The following is a 22,869-nucleotide window of genomic DNA, read 5'->3' as shown; positions in this document are numbered from 1 at the left end:
TGCTCGGCGATTGGCCAAACCGATCACTTTCTTTTCATGAGCAAGCAAAGTTCGGAGTTTATGTAGCAATCATTACAAGACGGAGTTGAGGAATATCCAACGTGCATTCAATTCATTCGAGTCGTTGTCATCGTCGCGGAGCGAGTTCGAGTGGACAAGCGGGTTTTATAGCAGGCAAAAGTACTGAAGTAAACGCTGGCGAGGAGCTCAAAAGAAGCAAACAAATTGCAGCTCCGGTGCAAGACGTCACGTAACAGAAGCTGCTGACTGACTAGATATCCTCCTGCGACTTCCGAACGATACGACGGCAGTGCTTCTTGAAGCCATCCTTGTCGCTTCTCCACTCCACCTGAGCAGTAAACATAATTAATCTTATTAATATTCAAAGTGACAAATCTCTCTTCAGAGCGACGTACCGCTGCGTCGATATTAGCTGGCGAGTCGTCGTTCGGGTCTGACAGCATAGAGATGACCGACACTAGGATAGACTCGACGCCGAGAATTGGACGCCATCGCTCGTCCGCTGTCTCCTGCTGGTTCAACTGGTCCTCTCCAGGAGGATGAAGGATCGAGATGCATACCACGCCGTTCGGGTACACTATAGCAGCAAATACAGCAGCGTCAATAACTCCGGGTCACGTGTCAATGATGTAGAGACTACAACGCTCTCAAAGACGCACCATTGGGATGCCACATCTCTGACTTAAACGTCATCTTGGGCGGCATATTGGGAAAGTCCGATGGAAACTCGAGCACTGCCTTGAAGAATCCACCTTCGTACAGCGTATCAGGCGGACCAACCAGCAGGATCTCCCAATTGAAAATGTTTTCGTCGTCACCCAAGCCCACAGATACGCCCTCAGGCGGGTTACGACTCATTTCTAAGCAGCAAAAAGATCCACTTATTAACTTGATCTTGTGTGCGCTATACACGGCGTATTGGAGCAGGGAAAGAGCCAAACACCGAGATCAGATGCAGGGGAAGAGCTTCGTACCTAGAAACTGCCTCCGCAGAAGCTCCTTCGCGTAGTCCGTCGCGCCCGCCATCCTTCTCGATGGCTCTTTTTCAGTTGTGGTGGCGTTGCTCAACCGCCCTCGGCAAAACTGCTATGATTGGTTCAAAACATTGCACAAATCGACCAATGAAACATTTGAAAAAGAACAATCTAAGCGTCTTCTGTACATGGACACTTTGGAAGTGTCCTCAAAGGTTAAGAAAATCTTCATCTCCCTTTCTCGACTCGGATCTCCGACAAATTGCTAATTGTGCTCGTCTCGACGAAAGTTGACTTGGCAGGTGCAATAATTGGACCTTTAATGGCTTGCTCGCGCTCGAGTCTCGAAGCAGCATTGAAGACGTACACTCCGAAGATAACAAGCACCATCCCGCACCAGTTAAGTGGCGTCACGTCTTCTCCATATCGGTAAATGGACAGTACGATGATGAGCGCACGCTTTACGCAGTTTGCCACGCTGTGTGTTACCGGCGACACCAAACTCATGAGCATATAAGCAAGAGCACTCTGGACGAAGAAGCACATGCCGTCCAGGACGAGTACCACGAAGACGAATGCCGTTGAGCGGTCCGTCCTCTTAACTTCAAGAGCTGGTTCAGGTGGCGTAGCCATCCAGTTGTATGCGATGAACGTGAGTTGCATGGCCACAGCGATGATGCTAGTGTACAGTTGCAACTGCGTGGTCCTGAGAAACAGTAGCAGAGTTAGTATGGCGACCCTTTAGATACTGCAGTCAACCGCTACTTACGAGTACGAACGGTTTAATAGTCGTTTGGTTAGTACGTTTTGGATGCAGTCAACGCAGTTGGACATGAGTGCAGCGATGAATCCGATGACGTGGAAGGAGCTGTCCGATAAGCTGCAGAAGATAAGGCCCAAGACGATTGGGATCAGCGAAAAGTTCACTCGCCATCCCGTGCGCTGACCCAGTAAGAAGTAGGTCAACACTACTGTGAAAAACGGTGCAGAAGACTTGATCGTTTCTATCAACGTATCAAGGATCATCATGAGCACAACGTCACGACGATAATGGCAATGCATAGCGTACGTGTGAAGGATACGGCAATGTATTTGAGCGCCGTAAGTCCCAGCAACACCGTGAGAATGCGCACACCAGCGAGCAACACCATGTCCTTGAGTCCATCGTCCAGTACCTTGCGCATGCCTCGCTTGCATACCGTCCAGCCTACGAGGTAGAGCTCAGAGCCCAGACCACCCACGACGGACATACCGAGCTGTGCGAGTGACAGCAAATTGGAATCCACGCGTAGCTTGGCCACCACGTAGCGGTTGGTCCACAGAGTGACGAGACTGATCACATACCATGCTGGATAAAGAGAGGTGAGTCAACAGAATCTTATCAATTACAACAGTAGAACCAATAGCACACACCAGCAATACAGACGGCGACTTTGCTCTCCATTGTGCGCAGGGATAAAGCGGCCTCCTTGTCGTGGAATTCCCCCATGGCTAAGAGCTGCTTACGTCACGCCCTGACTCAGAGCTGGTGCGGTGCAAAGTGTTCCAATGTGACTGAACTTTACCAGCAGACGAGATCCGATTGGATGTTAGATAAGACCCCGGTGATTGGTTGAAATAAGTTTGATCAGATGACTCAAAATAGATCATGGCTACATTTAGCTTGGAAGGATGTTTCTCAGACGACACGCCGCCGCCGCCAAGTTGGCTGGGTTCTGACGAACTCACTGCGTTGTTGACATGGGAGGGACAAGCTCTAAGCCAGCACCGCACAGGATCGAACCGGAGGCTACAGGAGTCGAGATTTTCCAGGACCCAACACCTGAAGCATCACAAGAGAGTAGCGCTCATAAGCGACAGAAGGCTGTTGCTCCAGCTCAAAGCGCCGCGACACACGTTGTGCGATCAGTCATGCAGGAACAACTGCCACACACGAATGAGTCAGGGGTCAATAGTGAGGGCAAACAGGTAGCGAAAGAAGAAAAGCAAAAGAAGAAGCGAAAAAAGAGTAAAAGGGAGAAAAACAAAGCACCGCCGACGTTGGTACGAGCACAGACGCAACTGAATGAATTAAAAAATGTGAAGCCACTGCTACAGCAAAGCCCCCAAGCAAGACAACAACACTTTCAGCAGATTCAGGACGCGTATTCGTTGGATGAAGAAGCGAAAAAGCCACCATTATCGGAGAGTCGATCACGTTTCTTTAATTTCGAAAGCTGGAGAAAGTCACCACAGCTACCGTCGGGTAAAGATGAGTTACCGAAGGCTGAACCTCCAACGTCAATGATACGATCTCAGGTGGGTTTGAGTGACAACTACAACTACATAATTTTGCTTATTTTTTTACTTGAATATTGCCCAGTCGAATGGAGTTGTGCGTCCTTGTAGTCGAAATTCCGTATCAAATGAGATAGAAGACTTCGACGACAGTCGCGATCTAAGCGACGTCGAGTCGATACCGCTACCACCGGCCTCAAGAACGACAGCAATAACAGCGCCTGCTATAGTCGCGACGCCAACCTTCGTATCTGCTTCTAATAAAGTAGAATATGGTCGGCCTGATATACAGACAAGTCCCGTCATTCGTGTAAAAACGAGCGACCGGCGGACTCCCGAGAGAGCCAAGCAGTCTGTACGATCCCAGCACTCGGAATTGCGTCTCGACGATGTGGATGAAGACCTCATGCAGCATATCCTAACGTACGATGATCACTGACCACAATTTCAAGTGTATTTTATTTCGTGTTCTTGTTTGTAATTTACATTTTGTAATTTACAGATTGTAAAATTACGATTAATGGGTACTTTTGCGGTATTATGGCTACGCCTGATAGAAATCCCAATTTGCTGTACCCAAATGTGGTCCTTTCTCGGTTAAGTGCGCCTGATCGTATCATTCCCAACAACAAAGAGGGGGAGAAGAAGCTGGAGCTATGGCGCAGTGGAGACGCTTCGCGTTCTTCGACAAGGAGGTGCTCAAGGATGCGAATGGTCCATGGATGAAGGTACGTCTTCTCGCTATTTAACGCCAATACCCCACCTCTCTAATTCCATCTCTAACGTGACAAATCTTGCTCAATCCGCAGGGTGTCGACGTTACCAGTATGAGTGCCAACCGAGGTCTCATTTGCGTAGGAGACGCCGATGGCTTTGTGCATCTAGCGAATCGATCTCTGGAGGCGCGCAAGTTCCAAGCACATGAGTTGTTTGTCTCGCACGTCGTCATGGTGCGTCATTTCATTGGATCTAGAGCTTAAAAACCTTGTTTCATTCCTAAAACCCGATGAATTACCCTGTCAATAGATGAAACGCAGCAACGTACTAGTCACGATTGGTGACGGTATCGACCCTAGACTCGAGGAGCTGCGGGAACAGTCCAAAGCCATCGCTGAAGCTGGTCGAGCACCCAACGCAGAGGAAGTACGCAAATGAACTGCTCAATTATTCTCTACATGTTGAGGAGCTAACGCGTATACTGCTATAACGACGTAGATGTACACGTCCAAACCGGCCGGAAAGAGCACAGCGGTAGTGCGTTTCTGGCGCACAGACCAGCAAGATCGAGAGGGCAAACCCAAATTACTGCAACAGATCCCTATTTTCGCCAAGAAATACCCTGAAGAAGCAGTCACCGCCTTCGCAGCGAACGACGACTTAAGTCAGTTTGCCGTAGGTCTGAAGAACGGCGCCGTGATCTTGTTCCGCAGTGATTTAAAGCGTCGAACAGACCGTCCGCCTCAACTTCTGCAACCCGCAGGCCAATACCCTGTCACAGGACTGTCGTTCACCAGTAAACCGGTCACCGCGACTGTATCTCACGTATTTCTGTACGCTTCCACTCGACGAGGACTCACGTGTTACCATTGCTCCCACGACGACCCTGCGTTGGTCAAGAGTGCAGGTGGAGCTGCTGCTCTACCGCCACGTACGACGGTACTGGACGAACGTGGCGTGGATATGAACTGCTCGTGTGTGAATGAAGAAGGAGAGATCGCTGTGGGTCAGACTGACGCTGTGTACTTTTACACAACGGAAGACCGCTCTGTGTGCTTCGGCTTTGAAGGCGAGAAGAAGTTCTTGCGCTTCTTCAAGCACTATCTGCTAGTAGCGCACGTGGATCCACGTGGACGACACCAAGTGAATGTGTACGACCTGCAGAACAAGTTCATCGCATTTAATTGGACATTAACCAGCACGAACCCCAAGGGACCGATGCGTAAACCTCCTCTCGCGTCAAACGCCAGATCCCCTGGAGCTCGTTTCGGATTGGATGAAATGGAGGAAGTACGTCACGTGGTCTGTGAGTTCGGCGCGATCTTCGTGGTGTCTTCTATGGGGCATGTGTACCGCCTAAGCGAAAAGGATACGACGTCCAAGTTGGAGATTTTATTCCGCAAGAACTTGTACTCGATTGCTATTTCGCTGGCCTTCAGCTCCAACTACGACGTCAACAGTATCATCGATATCTTCCGTATGTATGGCGACCATTTGTATCAAAAGGGCGACTACGACGGCTCTTTACGTCAATATGTGCGTACAATCGGCCACGTCGAGCCATCGTACGTGATTCGTCGCTTCCTGGACGCTCAGCGTATCCACAACCTCACAGCATATCTCGAAGCTCTTCACGAGAAGGCCTTTGCGAATGCCGAGCACACGACGTTGTTACTTAACTGTTACACCAAGCTGAAGGACGTCAAGAAGCTGGATAAATTCATCCAATTGGACGAGGTGATCGACGCCAAGAAGACGAAAACTGACAGTGATTCCGGCGAGTTAACGCCCAGAAACGGAGCAGTCGCCAACTTGAACTTCGACGTGGAGACTGCTATCAGCGTGTTATGGGAGAATTATCCTCAACACGCGTTGACGTTGGCCAAGAAACATGAAGAGCACAGTTGGTATCTGAAGATCCAGTTGGATCACATCAGCTACGTGGACTCCGAGGACTCGGCGGCGTTGTCGGAGAGCGAGAAGGAACGTGTGGCGGATGCCTTGGAGTACATTGAACATCTCAGTTTTTCGGAAGCCGATTCGAACTTAAGGAAGTATGGACGTACCCTGGTTACGCACATGCCAGCGCCTACCACGGAATTACTGAAGCGTCTGTGTACTGGGAAGTTCGTACCGGGTAACCCGTCGATGAAGTCGGATCCGGGCGATTTCCTGCACTTGTTTGTGTCCCATCGAGCGCAACTCAAGGAGTTTTTGCAGTATATTGTGGAAGTGGAGACGGTGAGTAACACGTCGATCGGTAACACGTTGCTGGAGATGGTGCTGAGTGACGATGACGAAGGAGAGAACGGCAAACGCTCGATTGAGGAGAAGGAAGAAGCCGTGCTGCGTATTCTGGACAACCCTCGTGTTAAGTACGACGAAGACCATGCCCTGATTCACTTGCAGATGCACGGCATGAAGCGGGGCAAACGCTATCTGTACAACAAGCTGCACATGTACCACATGTTGGTGCAGTTCCACATTGAGGAGAATGACGATCAAAGTATCCTTGAAGAAGTGCGTAAACACGGAGAGAAAGACCCGAATCTCTGGTCTTTGGCGTTGAAATACTTCGCAGAAAGAGGGCCTCTGCCCAAGGGCGCCACGGGAGGAGAAGAGTGGAAGGAGTTGAAGCAATTACTGGCGCTTATTGACACGAACCCGGCGATTCCTCCGCTCCAAGTCGTGCAAGTGTTGAGTCAGTCGCGCGAGTTGCCAGTGTCGGTGATCAAGCAGTATGTGGTGAACCAGTTGGCGAGTGACGAGAAGAAGATTGAAGAAGACGAAGAGAAGATCAAGGCGTTCAAGAACGACACCAAGCAGATGAAGGACGAGATCGCCCAACTCAGTAGTCGTGCAGTGGTTTTCCAAGCCACTAAGTGCGATCTGTGCAACCACGACTTGGATCTACCGGCTGTGCACTTCATGTGTCAGCACAGTTTCCACTTGAACTGCATCTCCGAGACAGATCGCGAGTGCATCACGTGCTCCATGGACCATCGTCACATTCTGGGACTTAAGACGCAGCTGGAACAGAAGGCGGGGAACCACGAGCAGTTCTATAACCAGCTGGAGACGGCGGCGGACGGCTTCCACACCATCGCAGAGTACTTTGGCAAGGGGATCTTCAAGAGCAACGAGGTCGTGCTGGACGAGGGATCCTTCGAGACGCGCTTCAGTGCCGAGTTTTAGCTTGATAAAGCTCATTTGTATGTTTTGTTCTTGTGCTTGTTCACGTCAAGTCGACGATTTCTACGGCATCTTCTCGTTTACGCTTTCTGTTGCGTGAAGAATACTCGTCACGCTTCTCCTCGTGTTCATCATCTAAGAGGTCGATCACGACAGGTACGCTGGAGCCAGAAGCCCTAGCAGCGTCATCGTCATCTTCGTCGCTGCTTTCAACTCCTAGAACTTCATGAGATGCTCCTGTTTGAAGTACGTTTCGACAGTGTTCGTTGTCTCTGCGTCGCCTCTCTGCTGCCTCAAGTGTCTTTCTGCGAAGTGTTTGAGGATCGAGAACCTCATTGAAGACGTTATTTGAGGTTAATGACCCAAGCCGATGATTTATCTTGCCCCCAAGTAGCGAGGTGTACTGTTCTCTACGCTTGGCTGCGAGTACTGCTGCGACGCGAGCTGGTGCGCTGACTCTGCTGCCGCCAAGTCGCTGGCCTGTTCCTGCATCTGCAAACTTGGCGCCTTCCTCACCTACGAGACCTCGCACCATAAGCGACTCCATCTCCGCTTTGAGTTCCTCTAGGTAAGTGTAAAACGCCTCGTTGTGCGGCCCATGCACCATGTGCGTGAGCTCATGCAGCAACGTTTCTAGTAGAGCCTCGTAGGGGTAAAACGTATCAGGTGCATGTTTAAGTCTCACTGTGGAGAGGAATAGTCAGATCACTAAGCTAATGTTAAGGTGACAGATGGAATGGACGTACAACGAACGTAGATTTTAGCGCCTCGGTTGACGTTCATGCCCAGTAGAGCGCCATCCTTGGGGAAAAACTCGTGTAGTCGCCGCACGTGGAAGCGTCTGCGGGTCAGAATCGGCAAAACAGCGGCAGCTAAGCGCTCCAGGAGCTGCTGAGCCTGCACGCGCTGCGGCTGCCGCACCAGCGCCTTGATCTCGGCGATGGCGAACGCCGTCATTGCTGATTGGCTAAATGGAACCGGTTTGAGTTTCGGTGGTCGTCAATACAACTCGTCATCCGTTGCTGGGGGAGTGTGGACGAGCTTGTTATCGCAAGCTTGTCCACAAAACTTCCCGCATTCCATTGCCATTTGAATGGAGTGGTGTTGGTGTGAAGTTGCGGGTTGCACAATTAACATGGACAGTTTTTCTTGTGCAAGCCGCCATTTAAGTTGAGAATGAGAGTCATATCATAATTTCTACAATTACAGAATGCGGAGTCTTGCACACTCGTCAACCTGCTGCCGATTACAAGTTTCACTCTGTGAATCATAATTCTTGATACAGCCCTAGACATGCGCAAATTTGGCCGGTATAATGTGTGCACCTACCAACAGGCTCTTTGAGTCTCTTGTTTTGACCTATTAGGTATTGGACGCCTTCCAAAAATGGAGAAACCACCCGAACATAACTGCAGCAGGTATGTCAAGTGCATATCGTCGAATAAACCGGCGGAGGCGTAGAGGTCGTCTCCATAACCTTCCCTACCCCTAGGTTTAATCTCTGTAGCCATCTTAAGGCTAGATCTTTGATTTTGTATTGAAAATGCTGACCATCGCTCTGACCCAATCCACAATCACTCCTACTGCATGTATCTGGCATATCTCATTTTTTGCGCCAAGTTGAAGAAGCATTCACTTTGGAAAATCGGCCGCTGGGAGCAAAGCGCCTCTGCTGTTGAGAAGGTACGTTCACTAAGCCTTACATTAAGTCTTTGCTGACGATCTTTGTACTTTCAGAGCATGGTTCACTCGGCTTCATACTGGAGCGGGCGGCGCATCGCCGACTCGTCGACCGAGGATGAAAACGCTCCTCCAAACCTGTCGCAATCGAGCACTATTAGCGAGCAGTATGGCTACAGCTCTACAGGGATGCTATCACCGCCGCGAAAACCGAAGCCTGAAGTGACTCCACCGCGTGCGGATGAAGTGGTGGCCCTAGCGTCACCGCCATACTCGCGGCCGCCGCACAGTCCGACGACGTCATCTCCAGTGCTACTGGAGACACCGCCAGCATCGCTTCCTCGCTCTCTGCCACGGATCCCCCTGCGTGATCGTCGTAGTTCCCGGAGAGAGCGTCGAGAAGCTGCTCAACCCTATCACCGACGTCAGGATCACCGTCGTGAAGCTGCCTCTCCGTCGCTGAACCCTCGAGGGCTGATGAGGACCAGTCCTAAGTCGTCACAACCACCACCATGTGCGCGTGAAAAGCGCTCTCGGGACCGCTTCGTACCAGCGGACTGGCCGGTACGTGTTGTTCACCTCCGTACTCAGTACAACCCGACCGGGTTGGTATTCCCAAGAGTGCCCCATTACGGCTGGTGTGACTGTCCGGAGCCATGCCGTGTCGGGGCGTGCAGGAACTCGCTGGTGCAGCTGTACTGTACCCCAAGCTGCTGTCCATACGACGCCAAGTGCGGGAACAGTCTGGAGGAATCAACCAAGGTGTACTTGGCGAGAAACACGCGTACGCTCCAGTTATCTGTAGTCGCTGCTGAGGACATTGATGCAGGCGAGGTGTTGGGTCAGTACTTAGGCGAGTTCGAGCACGTCAGCATGGATCCAGCACGTCGCCCACGGAACGAAGGATTCCGGTTGGTGATGACCCAACGACCGAAGAGGCCAAGCCACCCGATTCGTGTCGCCATCAACGCAGCTGAAATGGGTGGATTGATGCGTTTTGTGAACCACTCGTGTTCACCGGTCGCTCAGTTTGTCGAGGTCGCGAACGGACACCGCGCCACGGTTATTGTCGCCACTACAGAGATCGTACGTGAAGGAGAGGAGATCACCGTTGACTATGGCGGTGATCTTTGGTTCGTGTGCCGCTGTGGTCTCGCCTCCTGTCGTCATCGTGAGATCCAGGACCAGAGCGATCCGTAGCCGACGTGCTGTCAGGAGACGTGATGAGTGTAGGTAGCCCGTGCATACAAACCTACTGTAAAGACAAATGCTCATCTTCGATATGCTACTTGGACGTTGAAGTAAAGCTGGTTCCCTCACATATCGAAGCTTAGCGTCAACGTTGAAGCTGTGCAAGCACGGGTTTCGCGCCAAAACGCGACTCCATACTGTATGGTTCGTGAGCTCGTAGATCTTTGTTAGCGCGCGCTCGTTTCGGCGCGAACCCTTGTGATAGCTAGCTACTCACGCGTCCTAGGGCGCGCTGCCACAGTGCGGCCTCCAGACACAGCGAACGACGTCCCCGAAGTCTCATTTTTGGTTTTACTCCCATCCGAGCAAGTCCAAGCCCCGTTCCCGACCAAGTGTTTGTCTTCGATCGCCTCTTGCGCTCACTTCGTCCCGGTACGCTGCCAATCTCTTCATTGCTTCCTCTACTTCGTACTGACGTCTCATCAATTGCTGTTTAATTCATGATAGATGGCTAAACTAACTGGATCCACCAACTACAAGTTCACGGAGGTGCAACGCCTGCTGAGTCTTGTTGCTAAGTTCTTGCCGCTTGGTAAGGACGAATGGGAGCGTCTTGCCAGCATGTACAACTCGAACCGCGGTCGGGGCATTGGCGAGCGCGACTACGAGAGTCTCCGGCGCAAGTTCAAGATGCTGTACAGTATCCGTAAGCCCACGGGAGTCGCTGACATGCCTCCCCACGTGAAGGAAGCTAAACAGCTCAAGCAAAGTATCGACGATAAGGCGAGTGTTGAGGAGATGGACGACGGAGCCGACGTAGATGACCAACAGGAGAAAGAGGGTGAGCAGCACCCAGATTTCTCCTTTAACTTTGATGGAGACGACGGGATCGGCAACGACTCCAGCTCAGTGAGCAACACGACTGACTCTGCCCGTGGAAGCCTCTCCAACACCGATACTCCTCACCGTGAGGGATCCAGCAGTTTGCCCAGTTTGCCCAACGAGCCGGGTATCAACATCACGGACGCAGCCAGTAGCTTCGCCGAGATCCTCGAGTCTGCCGCTGTTCATGACGGGTTGGAGGCATTCGCCAGCACTCCGAGGTCATCATCTGGGCCCGACCGATCCACTCAACGCGAGCTTCGCTCTGCTGGTCTACCGAAGCCCAGTCAATCGCAAAACACAACCTCAACTGCGGTCCTCGAAGAGCAGAGCTCAGCCGATCGTTCGCGCCGTGCTGCGGAATCGACGCGCTATCTTAGCTACTCCAACCGCCTTGGAGGGGGCAATCTTGCCGAGTTTCGTGGAACCATTGGCCGCAAGCGAGATGCCGACGACGACCAAGACCTTCACGAGGCGAGTTACGCCAAGGTGAAGCGGGCGAAGGCTATCAAGGCGGCCACACAGCTGAAGAAGCGCTTGGGTGACCTAGAAAGCTCGTCCGGGGCCATGGGTACAAATATTGTCGAGCTGATGATCCTCATGCGTGAGGATAGCGAACGTAGGGGTGAAGCTCGCCGGGCGGAAGAAGAGCAGCGTCGCCGCGATGAAGCCATGGCGCGCGAGGCGCGTTACCGCGCCGAGAAGCTGGAGGCCGAAGAACGCCATCGGCAAGAGAAGCTGGAGACGGAGGAACGAGCTCGCCGCGATAAAGAGGAGGCCCGTGCGCACTCCCAGGAACTAATGTTCTTCATCAGTGCTCTGGTGAAGAAGGAGTGAAGAGATCAGATTCGCAGAACCGAAAGCACCCGTCGGGAATGGACCGAGAGGGAGGAAGTGTATTTTGTAGCGTTGCATTTTGAAACCAGCCCTCCGTAGCGAGCCAAGCAACCACCGACACGGCTGAAAATGTCCGATAACCGCACTTGTATTCGTTCTTGGGTAAAAGCTAGTCATGCAAATGAACATATCCAAGTTCTCCCAATCCCCACCACCCAGCTGGAGCTACAACGTCATCTCCATCGCTCCCATAAACGTTGTTCGTATCTCCGAGATACCCACCGCCCGCACGCGGTAATTCGCCATACGGAATATGTTGTTGAGCCTTAGACCACGGAGATTCGGATCGTAGGGTAGCGGCACATTAAGGCGACTATAGACCTTCTGCACGCTGCCCATTCCCCACTCTGCAGCCTGCCTCACCGAAGTGATGGCGTTGTGCAGCGTCCGCGCTGAACTCCGAAGCGACGGTTCAATTCTCTCGAGATCTCCGTCTTTCAGCGGAGTCAGGATCCTGCCTGTCATTGCCGTGGAGCACGGGAAGGCGGAGTCTGACACAACGTTCATGCGTTCGTCAGGGCAATACACAGGATCCAGAAGTTTCATGCGGAAACCAAGAGACGTATCTGAATCGTTCCAGGATCCAGGGCAATTATGCTTGGCCCAGATAATGCAGCCGTCTGCGGCAAAACAAATAGTACCCGTAACTAGAACCGAGTGTAGCCATCCATTGTACATTGCGTTTTGAAGGTCGGAGCTAGAAGGCTGCTGCACCTGCAAACGTAAATAGTAACAGCATCACGTTACAAGTCAAGAGATATTACAAGGCATCCAACGTCGTACTTACACGGAAGTTCTTTCCATCGATAAACCCGAACGTATGCTCCAGCAACGGCTCGCGTGCGTTCACCAAGCTGGCAAGCTCTCTCTGGCGAGAAGGTGACGGCCATGAAATCCGCGCTGGGGAGAAATCCCGAAGTGCACACGACAGCGCCTCTTCGGCTTTGCGCAGCGTCCGAGATAAAGTGCTCGGAGGCACCCCAAACAACATGCTCAGCGTTCCGTTTTCCATCGACCCGACGTAGAAGCAGAGAACGAGACCTAGAGCCTGATGATGGTAGCGCAATTTTGGCGGCCGTCCTCTGCTTCTGGCTGGAGGGATGTAGTAGTAGCGCGCAAACCGGCGCAGTAAGTGCTTGAATGCAGCTCTGTGTAGTACGTGACGGTATATAATTAGATCTCCCCCCCCCGATAACACACCGGACATCCGTAACGTACCTGGTCAGACTAGTAGCATTCAGAAAGTTTGAGTCCACGCCGTTCCTGTAGAGAGCCATCCACGCGGCAACACAGGGCGCATCCAAACAGCCCACCGTCAAGTAATGACGAGTGCGCATTGCAGCTCGCCATGTGCTCTCCATCAAGGCCTCGTGTATTTCACGGCGGACACTGCCCAGGTTTGCCTCGCGCCTCAAGTACTCATCACACAATAGCAGTAGAACGTCACTGTCTTCGTCTTCCTCGCGCATCTTGCCCACGATGGCTTCCAAAAAGGGAAAGTGGCGAACCTCAAGCGGAATCCAAAAAGATTTGTTGAGTTTTTGTTCCGTTTTAAAAGCCCCAGAACGTAAAATGAATAACTAACTCAAGTGCAATCGCACGTAGGGGACACTCTACATCGACCAGAGCAACCTCTCTTACTATATTTTTGGTGAGCCAAGAAATAGATATGTTGGCATAGAGGTCGTTAAGCCCCGACATACCTGCTGCAGTTATGCCGGGTGATTTCTCCATTTTTGGAAGGCGTCCATTGCCTCGTATTTGGATGAATGTAGCATAACGGCCTTATTCAGATGCACGTAAAAACACAATGTGCTTGAAGCTGCCGAAACAAACCAGAATTCCAACGCGTATCTGGGAGCATATTTCTCTGGAAGCTTGCTTTTAAAAGAACGCACCTACATGTATTATTAGAATTGCGTTGCAAGCAGCGACGTTGAATGTGCTGCGCCTCAGTGGAGATCTGTGACCTCGGCGAGTCGAATTCCACACATCGACGAGGCGGCGTCAGCATTTCAGTCTCAGCTTCAAGAATCGTCTTATACAGGGTATCGGATATGACCAAAGCCAAAAGCAGCTGGCAAGAGAAGAACCCGCAGTGACGTGCGCAAATTATAATATTACACAGGTGAAACAAGCGGTTCTCGTTGCCTCGTCGACGATTGGTTTCCGCCGCGCATGCACGCAATGGCAAGTTCTGCCATTGCTCAGTTCCAAACTTGCGTCGTTGTTAGCATCTCGTCCATCGACTGAAGCCAAGCTTTCTCCGATTTACAAACCACCAACCTCTACAATATGCTCGACCAGCTTAAGAACGTGATGTCCCGCCCGATGACCGGCAACGTGCCTTCCGAGAAGCACTTTGGCATGTCGACGCAGTCCAAGCTGGAGAAAGCGGATCCTTCGACTGCCTTCGAACGCTCCGGATGGTGCTACATCTAAGTAGTCATCAACACACAAGCGAACGAACTCGAGCGGACGTTCGTGACTGGAGCAGATGAGAAGATTCAGAAGCGTCTCAAGTGTCTTCTTGCCGACACCATGCACAGGGATCAAGCAGCAACTTCTGTCCTGTTTCAATATTTATGTGGACAGCAAAAACGTGAACACTATTGTGTACTTTTAAGAAAAATGGGAACTCGCCAAAGACTCCTTCTAAGTAATGCACGTATTTTATCTTTAACGGAGTACACTTCTGTACTTGGTCCATTCATTGACGTTAGTTGGTTTCAGTAACGAAAAAAAAACATATTCGAGTGACTCTTAAGTTTATTTTTTTTAAAGATGGTTCGAGTGAAGGTCCGTGTGTTTACGTTCCCATCCGACCCAAGGAAGCAGAACTCGTATGTCGTCGGTACCATTGAGGTGCGCTGTTGAAGTTACTGTACTTAACAAAGCGCGTTATACGGTTAATCAACCGTGACGCTGTAGGGTGGGTTGCTGCCTGTTGTGGGCACGCTAAACTTGGATGATAAGGAGGCTGCCACGGTGACGTTCACTCAGCTGCGAGTGCGCATCGAGCTTGTACAGATCAACGACGTGATCCGACGCAGCATCATGTTCCAGGAAGTGCTGGCACTCGTCGCGACGTCTTCGAACCCGCACAAGTGGCCACCTAACGCTATGCAAACCTACTGGTTTGGTCACTTCAAGGACGAGAGTGAAAGTGTTCCACATGTCATTGCGGTGAGTCTGAAATGATTGACTCTTGCAGGATTCCTTCGTCTCAAGCATGCTCTTATAATTGTTCAGGCCGCCGACGAGGACTGTCCTATCAGTCAGTACTTAAACATGACGACGTCTAAGCTAATGGGCGACTTAATCCTTATCCCGCAGACACAGCTTGGTCCTGTTTGTGAACAATGCTGCGAAGGCTGTACACTCTGTCCACCCATTCAAAGCAGCAGCAAACAGTGAAACAACATAATTCAACGCTAACTTTAAAGCTTATTAAGTGCTCACTCCTTCTTATCAGCACTGACAACCTTTGTCTTTACACCTCCATGCATCGGCGGTGGATGAATCGCATCCCGCCCGACCTCGACGCTCCAGTTGGGCAGCGATGGATGCAGACTGGCATACATGGACAGTTCTGTAATTCCTGCGCGTACTGACGCCAGCTCTTCACGGATCTTCTGCGCGTCTGTGAGGTCTTTGTTAGCATGGAATTCTGTCTTAATGTCACGAATAATCGACTCGCGCTTGATGCTTGGGTAGCGTTGCGCCAGCTTGAGGATACGTCGGTACATGCGCAGCACCTCCCTGGTCTCCGCCATCTCGATTTGTGTATCAAACACCACGAAACGCACTAACTGAAGCTCTTCCATTGGTGGAAATCGCGAGGATTGAATCTCACACGTCACTTCACCAGTCTTCGGCATCGAACGACATCTTCGCCGACGCCGTATTCCTTGCTGGCCCTTCCCAGCCCCTCACCCCGCTTCTCGTCCTTCGCTTCGTCTTCCCCATCGTCTCCTTCTCGTGTGTCTATTGTACATAACTCCATATCTATTTAATTTGCCACCCTACTGCCCACAATAATGAGGTGCGTTTCTAGTATTAATCGAGACCTACTGACGATGAACGAGGTCGCTAACGTCTGTCACGTGGATAATAGTAGAAATAACAGTAGTCGCAACAGCAGTAATGGCGGCTCCAGCCGTCGTGGCCCCCGTCGGGAGCAGGTACAGTGAAAACTGTCGACGCGTGTGGATCGTGCTGAGCTCACTCATTCGTGGGTGGTTTATTATCTGCAGAAGAAGAACATGGACTACGAGGCGCGAGTCACGCGTAACGGAGTATCCGCCAATCATCTGCTCAATTTCTCCATGCCTGAACGTGAGCGCCAGGTGCACCATCACCAGAAGAAGACGAAAAGCTCGACACCACGCACTCAGAGCGAGTACCTCCATGCCAAGTGCGTTTGAGAGCTGATACATCTATTTAAATCACTGTGTTTGCTTGCTAATACTGTGTTTGCGTGCAATTAGCTACCGATTCGTGATAGCTCCACTTGACCGTGATACCATCGTACCGACGTGGGATCTTGAAGCTCTCACTGAATGTAATGTCTTTCTTAATTTATCGTTGCAATTAACGCTTGTAACTAACATACTCGTCGATTATAATGTGCAGGGTCATCGGTCGAGCAGGTTTTACTGTGGTATGACGTCGGAAGTCCCCAGACTTGTCCGATCTGCATGGACACGTTTCGAGCACCGAAAATCACCAAATGTGGGCCACGTCTTCTGGTATGTCGAATTCTCCATGAGTGATCGTCAGTTCCAGTATGCTAATTTCTTTGATATGTATGTAGCTGGGCCGTGTATTCTACGGTATTTGTCAATGTCGGAGAAATACTGGCGTCGCTGTCCCATGTGCTTTGAGTCTGTTCAAAAGGGACATTTACGCAGTGTACAGCTCCAACAACTGCAAATCCCTCCCCACGTAAGCAGCGACGTCACTTTCCAATTCTTGGAACGTCCCAAGTCCAGCATGTTCCCTCAGCTCCGTGTACTCCCGACAGCAGAAGACAAGAGTGAACATGCTGCGTCTTCTCATGCCACTCAGTCTTCTCCCGAAGCTGCTGCTTTTGCTGCACGTAAACGCTCTCGGAAACTGCCGAATGTGGACGATGCTGATGCGATATACTCACGTATCTTGGAGGCGACGCTTGAATATTTACGGGAACTCTTGTACTCGGAGATGCGCGATCTCCAGTCAATGGACACGGAATTCCGCAGTAGTGGCGACGTAGACAACCTCCCTTTTGTGGAAGAAGCCATGCGGAACACATCTGGACGCTTGGCCAAGAGTGACGACTTCAGTCACGGCACTTATCGCCAAGCTAACAGTACGAACAACTCGACTACTGGGAAGAAGAACACACCCAAGGACAGCGACAGTGGAGACACGTACTCGTTCTACCAGATCGCGGATGGAACGTACGTGGTTCTACATCCTTTAAACATGAAGTGTTTGATGAAGGAATACTCGGACGAACATCAAGAACATGGGGAAGACACTCAGTTGACTGCGTGGACTGAGAGTTCGTCTGTGAGCTCGGAGCTGCTTCCGGTGGATCGCTATCGCATGTTACCGGAACGTATTCACGGGAAAATACTGGATATCGAGCACGTGGTCCTGGACGAAGAAGCACAGAAACGTTACCGCTTCTTGAGTCACTTGCCGCGGTTCTGCGATTTCTACATTTGCGAACTCGATCTGACGTCGCACCTCTCGTCGTCGACTCTTAATGCGTTCCGCAATGACCTTAAGAAACGCGCTAAGCAGAGGAAACATAAACACAAGCAGAGTGCGCCGACTCCTGCGTCTCCGATCTTTAAGAGGAACGCAGACGCCTTTTCTATAGAGCAAGAAGGGATGATGTGGCCGTCGCCTTACGAGCAAGCGCTGGCTGAGTCGCTGGAGGAATTCAATCTGAGTAACACGAGTGTTGAGCTTGAAGCGGAGCATACAGAGGCGGACGAGGAGCAATCGTTCGCTAGAGTGACGGAGAACTCGGGATACTTCCCCGCGCTTGGAGGAGCTGCTCCAATTGAGCCCAGACCGCATGTTACGGATCCCATAGCGTTCGGCTCGCCGTCTGCGTGGGGGAACACGTCGACTAGTCCTCCTGCAGTGGCTTGGGGCTCCGGCAAGGGTGCCAAGAAGAAGGCAGGCAAGAAGGGCGTCTCGGTCTTCTCCACTACGCAACGCCGTTCGTACCGTTGATCTTTTTTTATCAGCTTCAAGTGAGATTTAGAACTCCGTTTTAGCAGTCGAAAACCCAACTAATCAATGACAAGCTTGACTCAATTCTAGCTAGAAGAAGTGTGTCGTTTGATTTGCATGAAGATCTCAAAGCAAATCCCATTTGATAAATCAGATAAAAGAGAGAGGTAATTTTGTACATGTACCTCTGATTTCCGCTTGGACCCTATTGACGTCACGTCAGTCTCCAGACCGTTCACTCTTCATTTTCCTCCGTCGAGCACAAGCAACCCTGACAAGATGACCAAGATCGCTATCATCTACTACTCTACCTACGGCCACATCGCAACGATGGCCGAGTCCATCAAGAAGGGCGTCGAGTCCGTGGACGGCGTCACTGCCGAGATCTACCAGGTGCAGGAGACTCTCTCGGAGGAGATCCTGACCAAGATGCACGCGCCGCCTAAGAAGGATCATCCTGTCGCCACGCCCGACACCATCAAGAACGCGGACGGCGTACTATTCGGCATTCCCACGCGCTTTGGTTCTTTCCCGGCCCAGGTCAAGGCCCTGTTCGACGCTTGCGGAGGCCTCTGGGCTGCTGGTGCGCTGGTGGGCAAGCCTGCTGGCATCTTCTTCAGCACTGGTACTCTCGGCGGCGGCCAGGAGACCACGGCCTTCACCGCTGTGACTTTCCTCACCCACCAGGGCATGTCGTTCGTGCCGCTTGGCTACCGCAGCCCGCTCCTCTTCAACTTGGACGAGATCCACGGTGGATCTCCGTGGGGCGCTGGCACCATCGCAGGCGGCGACGGCTCCCGCCAACCTAGCAAGCTTGAGCTGGACGTGGCGAAAGCTCAGGGCGAATCCTTCGCCGGCGTGGCCAAGAAGCTGTCGTAAGTATCGATGAATATTAGCGTTTAAACCTCGTGAAGAAACGTTTTAGCAAAAAGATACTTTTCTTGCTGCGTTTTGATTGGTTGATCTGACTGGCAGACGAGCTGTTCGAAGTCGAGAAGATCACCGATATGAAGTGGGAGAGTGTCAACAGCTAATGTTGCGCTTAATGTGGTCCACACTCTTACTTCTGAGAAGAGAGTGACTTTTCGTCAAAGCACGTAACTTATGGAATCGATTCTTGAGCCTTCGTTGCCGCCTGAGGCCGTGGCGCTCTTCAACTCCGTGGGCTATACCTTCGTGGGTCTAGTGCTAAGCCTCAGCGTCTTCCTCTGTGTACGGAAATTCCTCTTCTTCCTCACGTGGCGCAGCTTCCGCGACGGTCCGTACGTCATCGGCCAACACCAATGGAGACCAGGAAACCTTGCCGGGTGTGTCTGCTGTTGTCCTCACTGTACAATTGCCTTCACTATTGAACTAATTATTGTAATGCTCTATTTGATTACAGTCCGCAATGGTGCAACGTGTGCGAAGCTATCGTTTATGGTATTCGGAGCTACGTGGTCAAGTGCGACATCTGTGGCATGTACGCACACGCGCAATGTGCAGCCACCACAATGCGCTTCAAAAGCGTAAACGGATCCTTATCTACTTCCGAATCGTCTCTATCATCATCTTGCTCCTGTAGAGCTCCTGGGGTACTGCCACCGTCTACTTTGGTAGCTTCAGATGACAAAGTGGTCACTCAACAGCAACGTCACATGTGGATCAAAGGCAACATCGACCCGATGGATTCGTGTTCACTATGTGGTTTATTCTGCGGCAGTATCTTAGCACTGTCCGGTCTTAAATGCTCCTGGTGTCACGTTCGAGTACACGAAGAATGCTTCCAACAGGCTCTAGCTCGTACCCACAAGCCTCCACTACTACGTCGTTGCGACCTCGGTAGACATGCGAGCCTCATCTTACCTCCTTCATGCGTAATCTTACACGAACCAGTCTCCATCGCCAGCAAGTCACAACGTGCACTTAATTCAGTACGTAGTGCAGTATCCAAGATGTCAAATATTCGTCTACGACGCCCCAGTGGCGCTACCGACGCCCATGCTCCACCTACAAGCAACTTCCGCAGTTCTGGATGGGAAAATGCACTCGTAGCCGCATCCAGCGTCGTCTCTGGCTCGGACGGACTTCCGTATGATCTGGTGGAGACCTCTAAGGAAACCACGCCGCTATTGGTCTTTATTAACAGTCGCAGTGGTGGCAAGATGGGGCTTCATGTTCTGCGTCAAGTGAGAATGTGGCTGAACCCCTTACAAGTCCACGATTTATCGCATCAAAGCCCCATTGAACCTTTACGTAGGTTTATTGGCCTCCCGAGACTTCGCATTTTAGTATGTGGAGGTGACGGAACTGTGGGGTGGGTACTTGGTGCGTTGGACGAGATCGGAGCTCAGAGGCAGCCTCCTATCGCGGTATTACCGTTAGGAACCGGTAATGACTTGGCACGTGTGCTTGGTTGGGGAGCTGGATTTTCAGCGCCCACAGATGTCAGTGAAATACTCAGCGAAGTGGAAGCAGCCCATGTGAGTCTTCTGGACCGATGGCAAGTGAACATTGGAGACTCTCAGAAGCGGGTTGTATTGAATAATTACGTGGGTGTGGGTGTGGATGCCCAAGTGGCGTTGGAGTTCCACGAACAACGAGAACGTTCGCCTGGATTATTTATGAGTCAGTTTGTGAATAAACTCTGGTACAGTCAATTTGGAGCCAAGAATTTCCTGGCTCGTACGTGTGCTGGTTTACCGGAGAAGATAATTCTTGTTTGTGACGGAAAGCGTATCCCTCTTCCAGTGGGTACCGAAGGTGTCATTTTACTTAACATTAACAGTTATGGTGGTGGCTCGAAACTTTGGCATGATGATGTGGAATCTGACAATGAAGACTCCGACTCGGCGAGTGAGACAGATGACGATGATCGTAGTCGGTCCAGTAGTATTGATAGCTTGGATACCGGTACTCGCTTCGGTCCTTCATCTCCTCACGACGGATTGTTGGATGTTGTCGCAGTGTATGGGACTCTACATCTCGGACAAATGCAAGTGGGATTGTCAAAAGCCGTACGTTTGTGTCAAGCCAAGTCAGTGCGGATCACACTGAAAGAGACATTACCGGTACAAATAGACGGCGAACCGTGGTTGCAGAATCCAGGTGAGATGGAGCTTTCGTTCTTCCAACAAGCATTCATGTTAAGTAGAACTGTGGAGGAGCGAGATGTGGTGACGAAGAAGGTTGGAGAAGTGTTGGATTGGGCTGAGCACTCCCATGTCATCACTTCCACGCAGCGCGATGTCTTGTTAGTTGAGATCGCACGACGTGTGGCGGATAGCGCTGCTTCTAGACGACCTGCAGGTTCTCGAGCTATTCTGTCAACAGATAGGGCCAACGGTAGTCACTCGTTTGTTTCCGACAGATAGTTAACAGATATGTATCTGTTAAGTGAAACTTTCGATGTTATCTGCCCTCATCTGGGTTATTTGGTGCTGTTTGATGAAGCAGCATCTTCTCAATGAACCGGTCGATATCACCGTCAAGTACTTGAGCTATGTTGCCTTCCGAATAATTAGTGCGATGGTCTTTAACGAGTTGATACGGGTGTAATACGTACGACCGGATCTGGTTACCCCACGCGTTATCTCCAAGTCCTTGAGCGAATTTCTGTCTCGCTTTTGCCTCCTCTTCAAGTTTCCGTTGATAAAGCTTGGCACGTAACATCGCCATCGCTTCAGCTTTGTTTCGATGTTGAGATCGGTCAGATTGGCTTTGAACGACGATCCCCGTACGCAAATGGGTGATGCGGATAGCGCTGTCTGTGGAGTTGACGTGTTGTCCTCCAGGACCGGACGATCGGAACGTATCGATGCGTAGATCCTTGGTCGACACCTCGATTTCTGCGCTAGAGCGGCCTTCAGCAGCCATGGGATATACACGCACTTGCGCGAACGACGTGTGTCTTCTCCCGGCGCTGTCAAACGGTGAGATGCGGACAAGACGATGAACGCCAGCCTCGTTCTTGGCCCAACCGTATGCATACACACCGTCTAGTTTTAATACGACCGATCGGAAGCCAGCCTCGTCGCCAACAGACTCGTCAACGTATTGCACTTGGAAGCCACGCATCTCACTCCAGCGTGCGTACATCCTCGCCAGCATAGCTGTCCAGTCACAGCTATCAGTACCCCCAGCTCCCGCTTGGATCTCGAGGAAACATGAGTGGGCGTCAGTCTCATGGGACAGCAAGAATTCCAGTCGAAGCTGCTGCGCCTCGGCTCGCACGACAGTCATTGCACTCACACAGTCTCCCAGCATGGACTCGTCCTCTTCCTCTTTTGCGAGTACGTAAAGCTCCTTGGTGTCGAGAAACTGGCGATGTAATTCGTGAACGCGAGTCTCCCGTGATTCCAACGCTGCTAGTCGCTGCACCACCGACGCAGCGTTGCTAGCGTCATCCCAGAGTTTCGGATCGGCGGCTTCTTGGCGCAACTCAGCGAGCTCCTGCGCATTGTGAGTCGTAGTAACGACATCGTGTATCACTGCAATCTCGCGGTGGGCTTGCTCAGCCAAGGACGCAAACGATTCGTCGCTTATTGAGATGTCAGTGGATGAAAACCATCGGACGGATGGTGCGGTATGAAGCTTTGACGAGGTGTGGAGAGATAAGGAGCGATGCGATGAAATCCAAACTTTGTTTGCAGCGGCGCGAGATACTTGCAATGTACGACATACTACTTGAGCATTATTGCCGACTGTGGGCGCTGCGCGTATGGCAGGCACGGCAGCTCGCCCTCGCAGGAAGTGCTTGAGCATTTTCACCGATCAAATTTTGTGATTTACCTGTGTATTAGTTTAAAGAGAATTTGACATTTTG

At 51.3% G+C, this 22,869-nt stretch overlaps 11 protein-coding genes across 11 annotated transcripts; 6 read left to right on the top strand and 5 right to left on the bottom strand.

Moving 5' to 3' along the window:
• Window positions 1-271: 271 nt before the first annotated feature.
• Window positions 272-1,047, bottom strand: PITG_13748 (ubiquitin-conjugating enzyme E2, putative; the record flags this gene model as incomplete). Its single annotated transcript, XM_002899397.1, has 4 exons — window positions 272-349; window positions 417-598; window positions 681-881; window positions 996-1,047. The coding sequence occupies 4 exons, from the start codon at window positions 1,045-1,047 to the stop codon at window positions 272-274; spliced, it is 513 nt and encodes a 170-aa protein (XP_002899443.1).
• A 176-nt stretch (window positions 1,048-1,223) lies between these two features.
• On the bottom strand, window positions 1,224-2,484 carry PITG_13747 (Drug/Metabolite Transporter (DMT) Superfamily; the record flags this gene model as incomplete). The annotated part of the gene is made up of 4 exons (XM_002899396.1): window positions 1,224-1,701; window positions 1,765-1,999; window positions 2,065-2,343; window positions 2,409-2,484. 4 exons carry the CDS (start codon window positions 2,482-2,484, stop codon window positions 1,224-1,226), a joined length of 1,068 nt encoding a protein of 355 aa, XP_002899442.1.
• Window positions 2,485-2,735: 251 nt separating this feature from the next.
• Window positions 2,736-3,671, top strand: PITG_13746 (uncharacterized protein; the record flags this gene model as incomplete). Its single annotated transcript, XM_002899395.1, has 3 exons — window positions 2,736-3,038; window positions 3,093-3,240; window positions 3,565-3,671. 3 exons carry the CDS (start codon window positions 2,736-2,738, stop codon window positions 3,669-3,671), a joined length of 558 nt encoding a protein of 185 aa, XP_002899441.1.
• A 238-nt stretch (window positions 3,672-3,909) lies between these two features.
• PITG_13745 (vacuolar protein sorting-associated protein, putative) lies at window positions 3,910-7,517 on the top strand (the record flags this gene model as incomplete). The annotated part of the gene is made up of 4 exons (XM_002899394.1): window positions 3,910-4,000; window positions 4,082-4,222; window positions 4,299-4,415; window positions 4,488-7,517. 4 exons carry the CDS (start codon window positions 3,929-3,931, stop codon window positions 7,182-7,184), a joined length of 3,027 nt encoding a protein of 1,008 aa, XP_002899440.1.
• On the bottom strand, window positions 7,373-8,138 carry PITG_13744 (uncharacterized protein; the record flags this gene model as incomplete). Its single annotated transcript, XM_002899393.1, has 3 exons — window positions 7,373-7,376; window positions 7,544-7,865; window positions 7,928-8,138. 3 exons carry the CDS (start codon window positions 8,136-8,138, stop codon window positions 7,373-7,375), a joined length of 537 nt encoding a protein of 178 aa, XP_002899439.1.
• A 6,477-nt stretch (window positions 8,139-14,615) lies between these two features.
• On the top strand, window positions 14,616-15,248 carry PITG_13740 (uncharacterized protein; the record flags this gene model as incomplete). Its single annotated transcript, XM_002899392.1, has 3 exons — window positions 14,616-14,696; window positions 14,763-15,017; window positions 15,084-15,248. 3 exons carry the CDS (start codon window positions 14,616-14,618, stop codon window positions 15,246-15,248), a joined length of 501 nt encoding a protein of 166 aa, XP_002899438.1.
• Window positions 15,249-15,289: 41 nt separating this feature from the next.
• PITG_13739 (uncharacterized protein) lies at window positions 15,290-15,607 on the bottom strand (the record flags this gene model as incomplete). The annotated part of the gene is made up of 1 exon (XM_002899391.1): window positions 15,290-15,607. The coding sequence occupies one exon, from the start codon at window positions 15,605-15,607 to the stop codon at window positions 15,290-15,292; it is 318 nt and encodes a 105-aa protein (XP_002899437.1).
• A 264-nt stretch (window positions 15,608-15,871) lies between these two features.
• PITG_13738 (uncharacterized protein) lies at window positions 15,872-18,065 on the top strand (the record flags this gene model as incomplete). Its single annotated transcript, XM_002899390.1, has 6 exons — window positions 15,872-15,876; window positions 15,949-16,015; window positions 16,088-16,248; window positions 16,322-16,395; window positions 16,467-16,574; window positions 16,648-18,065. The coding sequence occupies 6 exons, from the start codon at window positions 15,872-15,874 to the stop codon at window positions 18,063-18,065; spliced, it is 1,833 nt and encodes a 610-aa protein (XP_002899436.1).
• A 250-nt stretch (window positions 18,066-18,315) lies between these two features.
• On the top strand, window positions 18,316-19,012 carry PITG_13737 (protoplast secreted protein 2 precursor; the record flags this gene model as incomplete). The annotated part of the gene is made up of 1 exon (XM_002899389.1): window positions 18,316-19,012. The coding sequence occupies one exon, from the start codon at window positions 18,345-18,347 to the stop codon at window positions 18,942-18,944; it is 600 nt and encodes a 199-aa protein (XP_002899435.1).
• A 157-nt stretch (window positions 19,013-19,169) lies between these two features.
• Window positions 19,170-21,418, top strand: PITG_13736 (diacylglycerol kinase; the record flags this gene model as incomplete). The annotated part of the gene is made up of 2 exons (XM_002899388.1): window positions 19,170-19,372; window positions 19,450-21,418. 2 exons carry the CDS (start codon window positions 19,170-19,172, stop codon window positions 21,416-21,418), a joined length of 2,172 nt encoding a protein of 723 aa, XP_002899434.1.
• Window positions 21,419-21,455: 37 nt separating this feature from the next.
• Window positions 21,456-22,725, bottom strand: PITG_13735 (peptide chain release factor, putative; the record flags this gene model as incomplete). The annotated part of the gene is made up of 2 exons (XM_002899387.1): window positions 21,456-22,552; window positions 22,686-22,725. 2 exons carry the CDS (start codon window positions 22,723-22,725, stop codon window positions 21,456-21,458), a joined length of 1,137 nt encoding a protein of 378 aa, XP_002899433.1.
• Window positions 22,726-22,869: the final 144 nt, after the last annotated feature.

This window comes from Phytophthora infestans, genomic scaffold (assembly GCF_000142945.1).
Source record: "Phytophthora infestans T30-4 supercont1.30 genomic scaffold, whole genome shotgun sequence".
Classification (NCBI taxonomy): Eukaryota; Oomycota; class Peronosporomycetes; order Peronosporales; family Peronosporaceae; genus Phytophthora; species Phytophthora infestans.
Note: the sequence above shows the minus strand (reverse complement) of the source record. Positions and strands in the feature narration are given on the sequence as shown.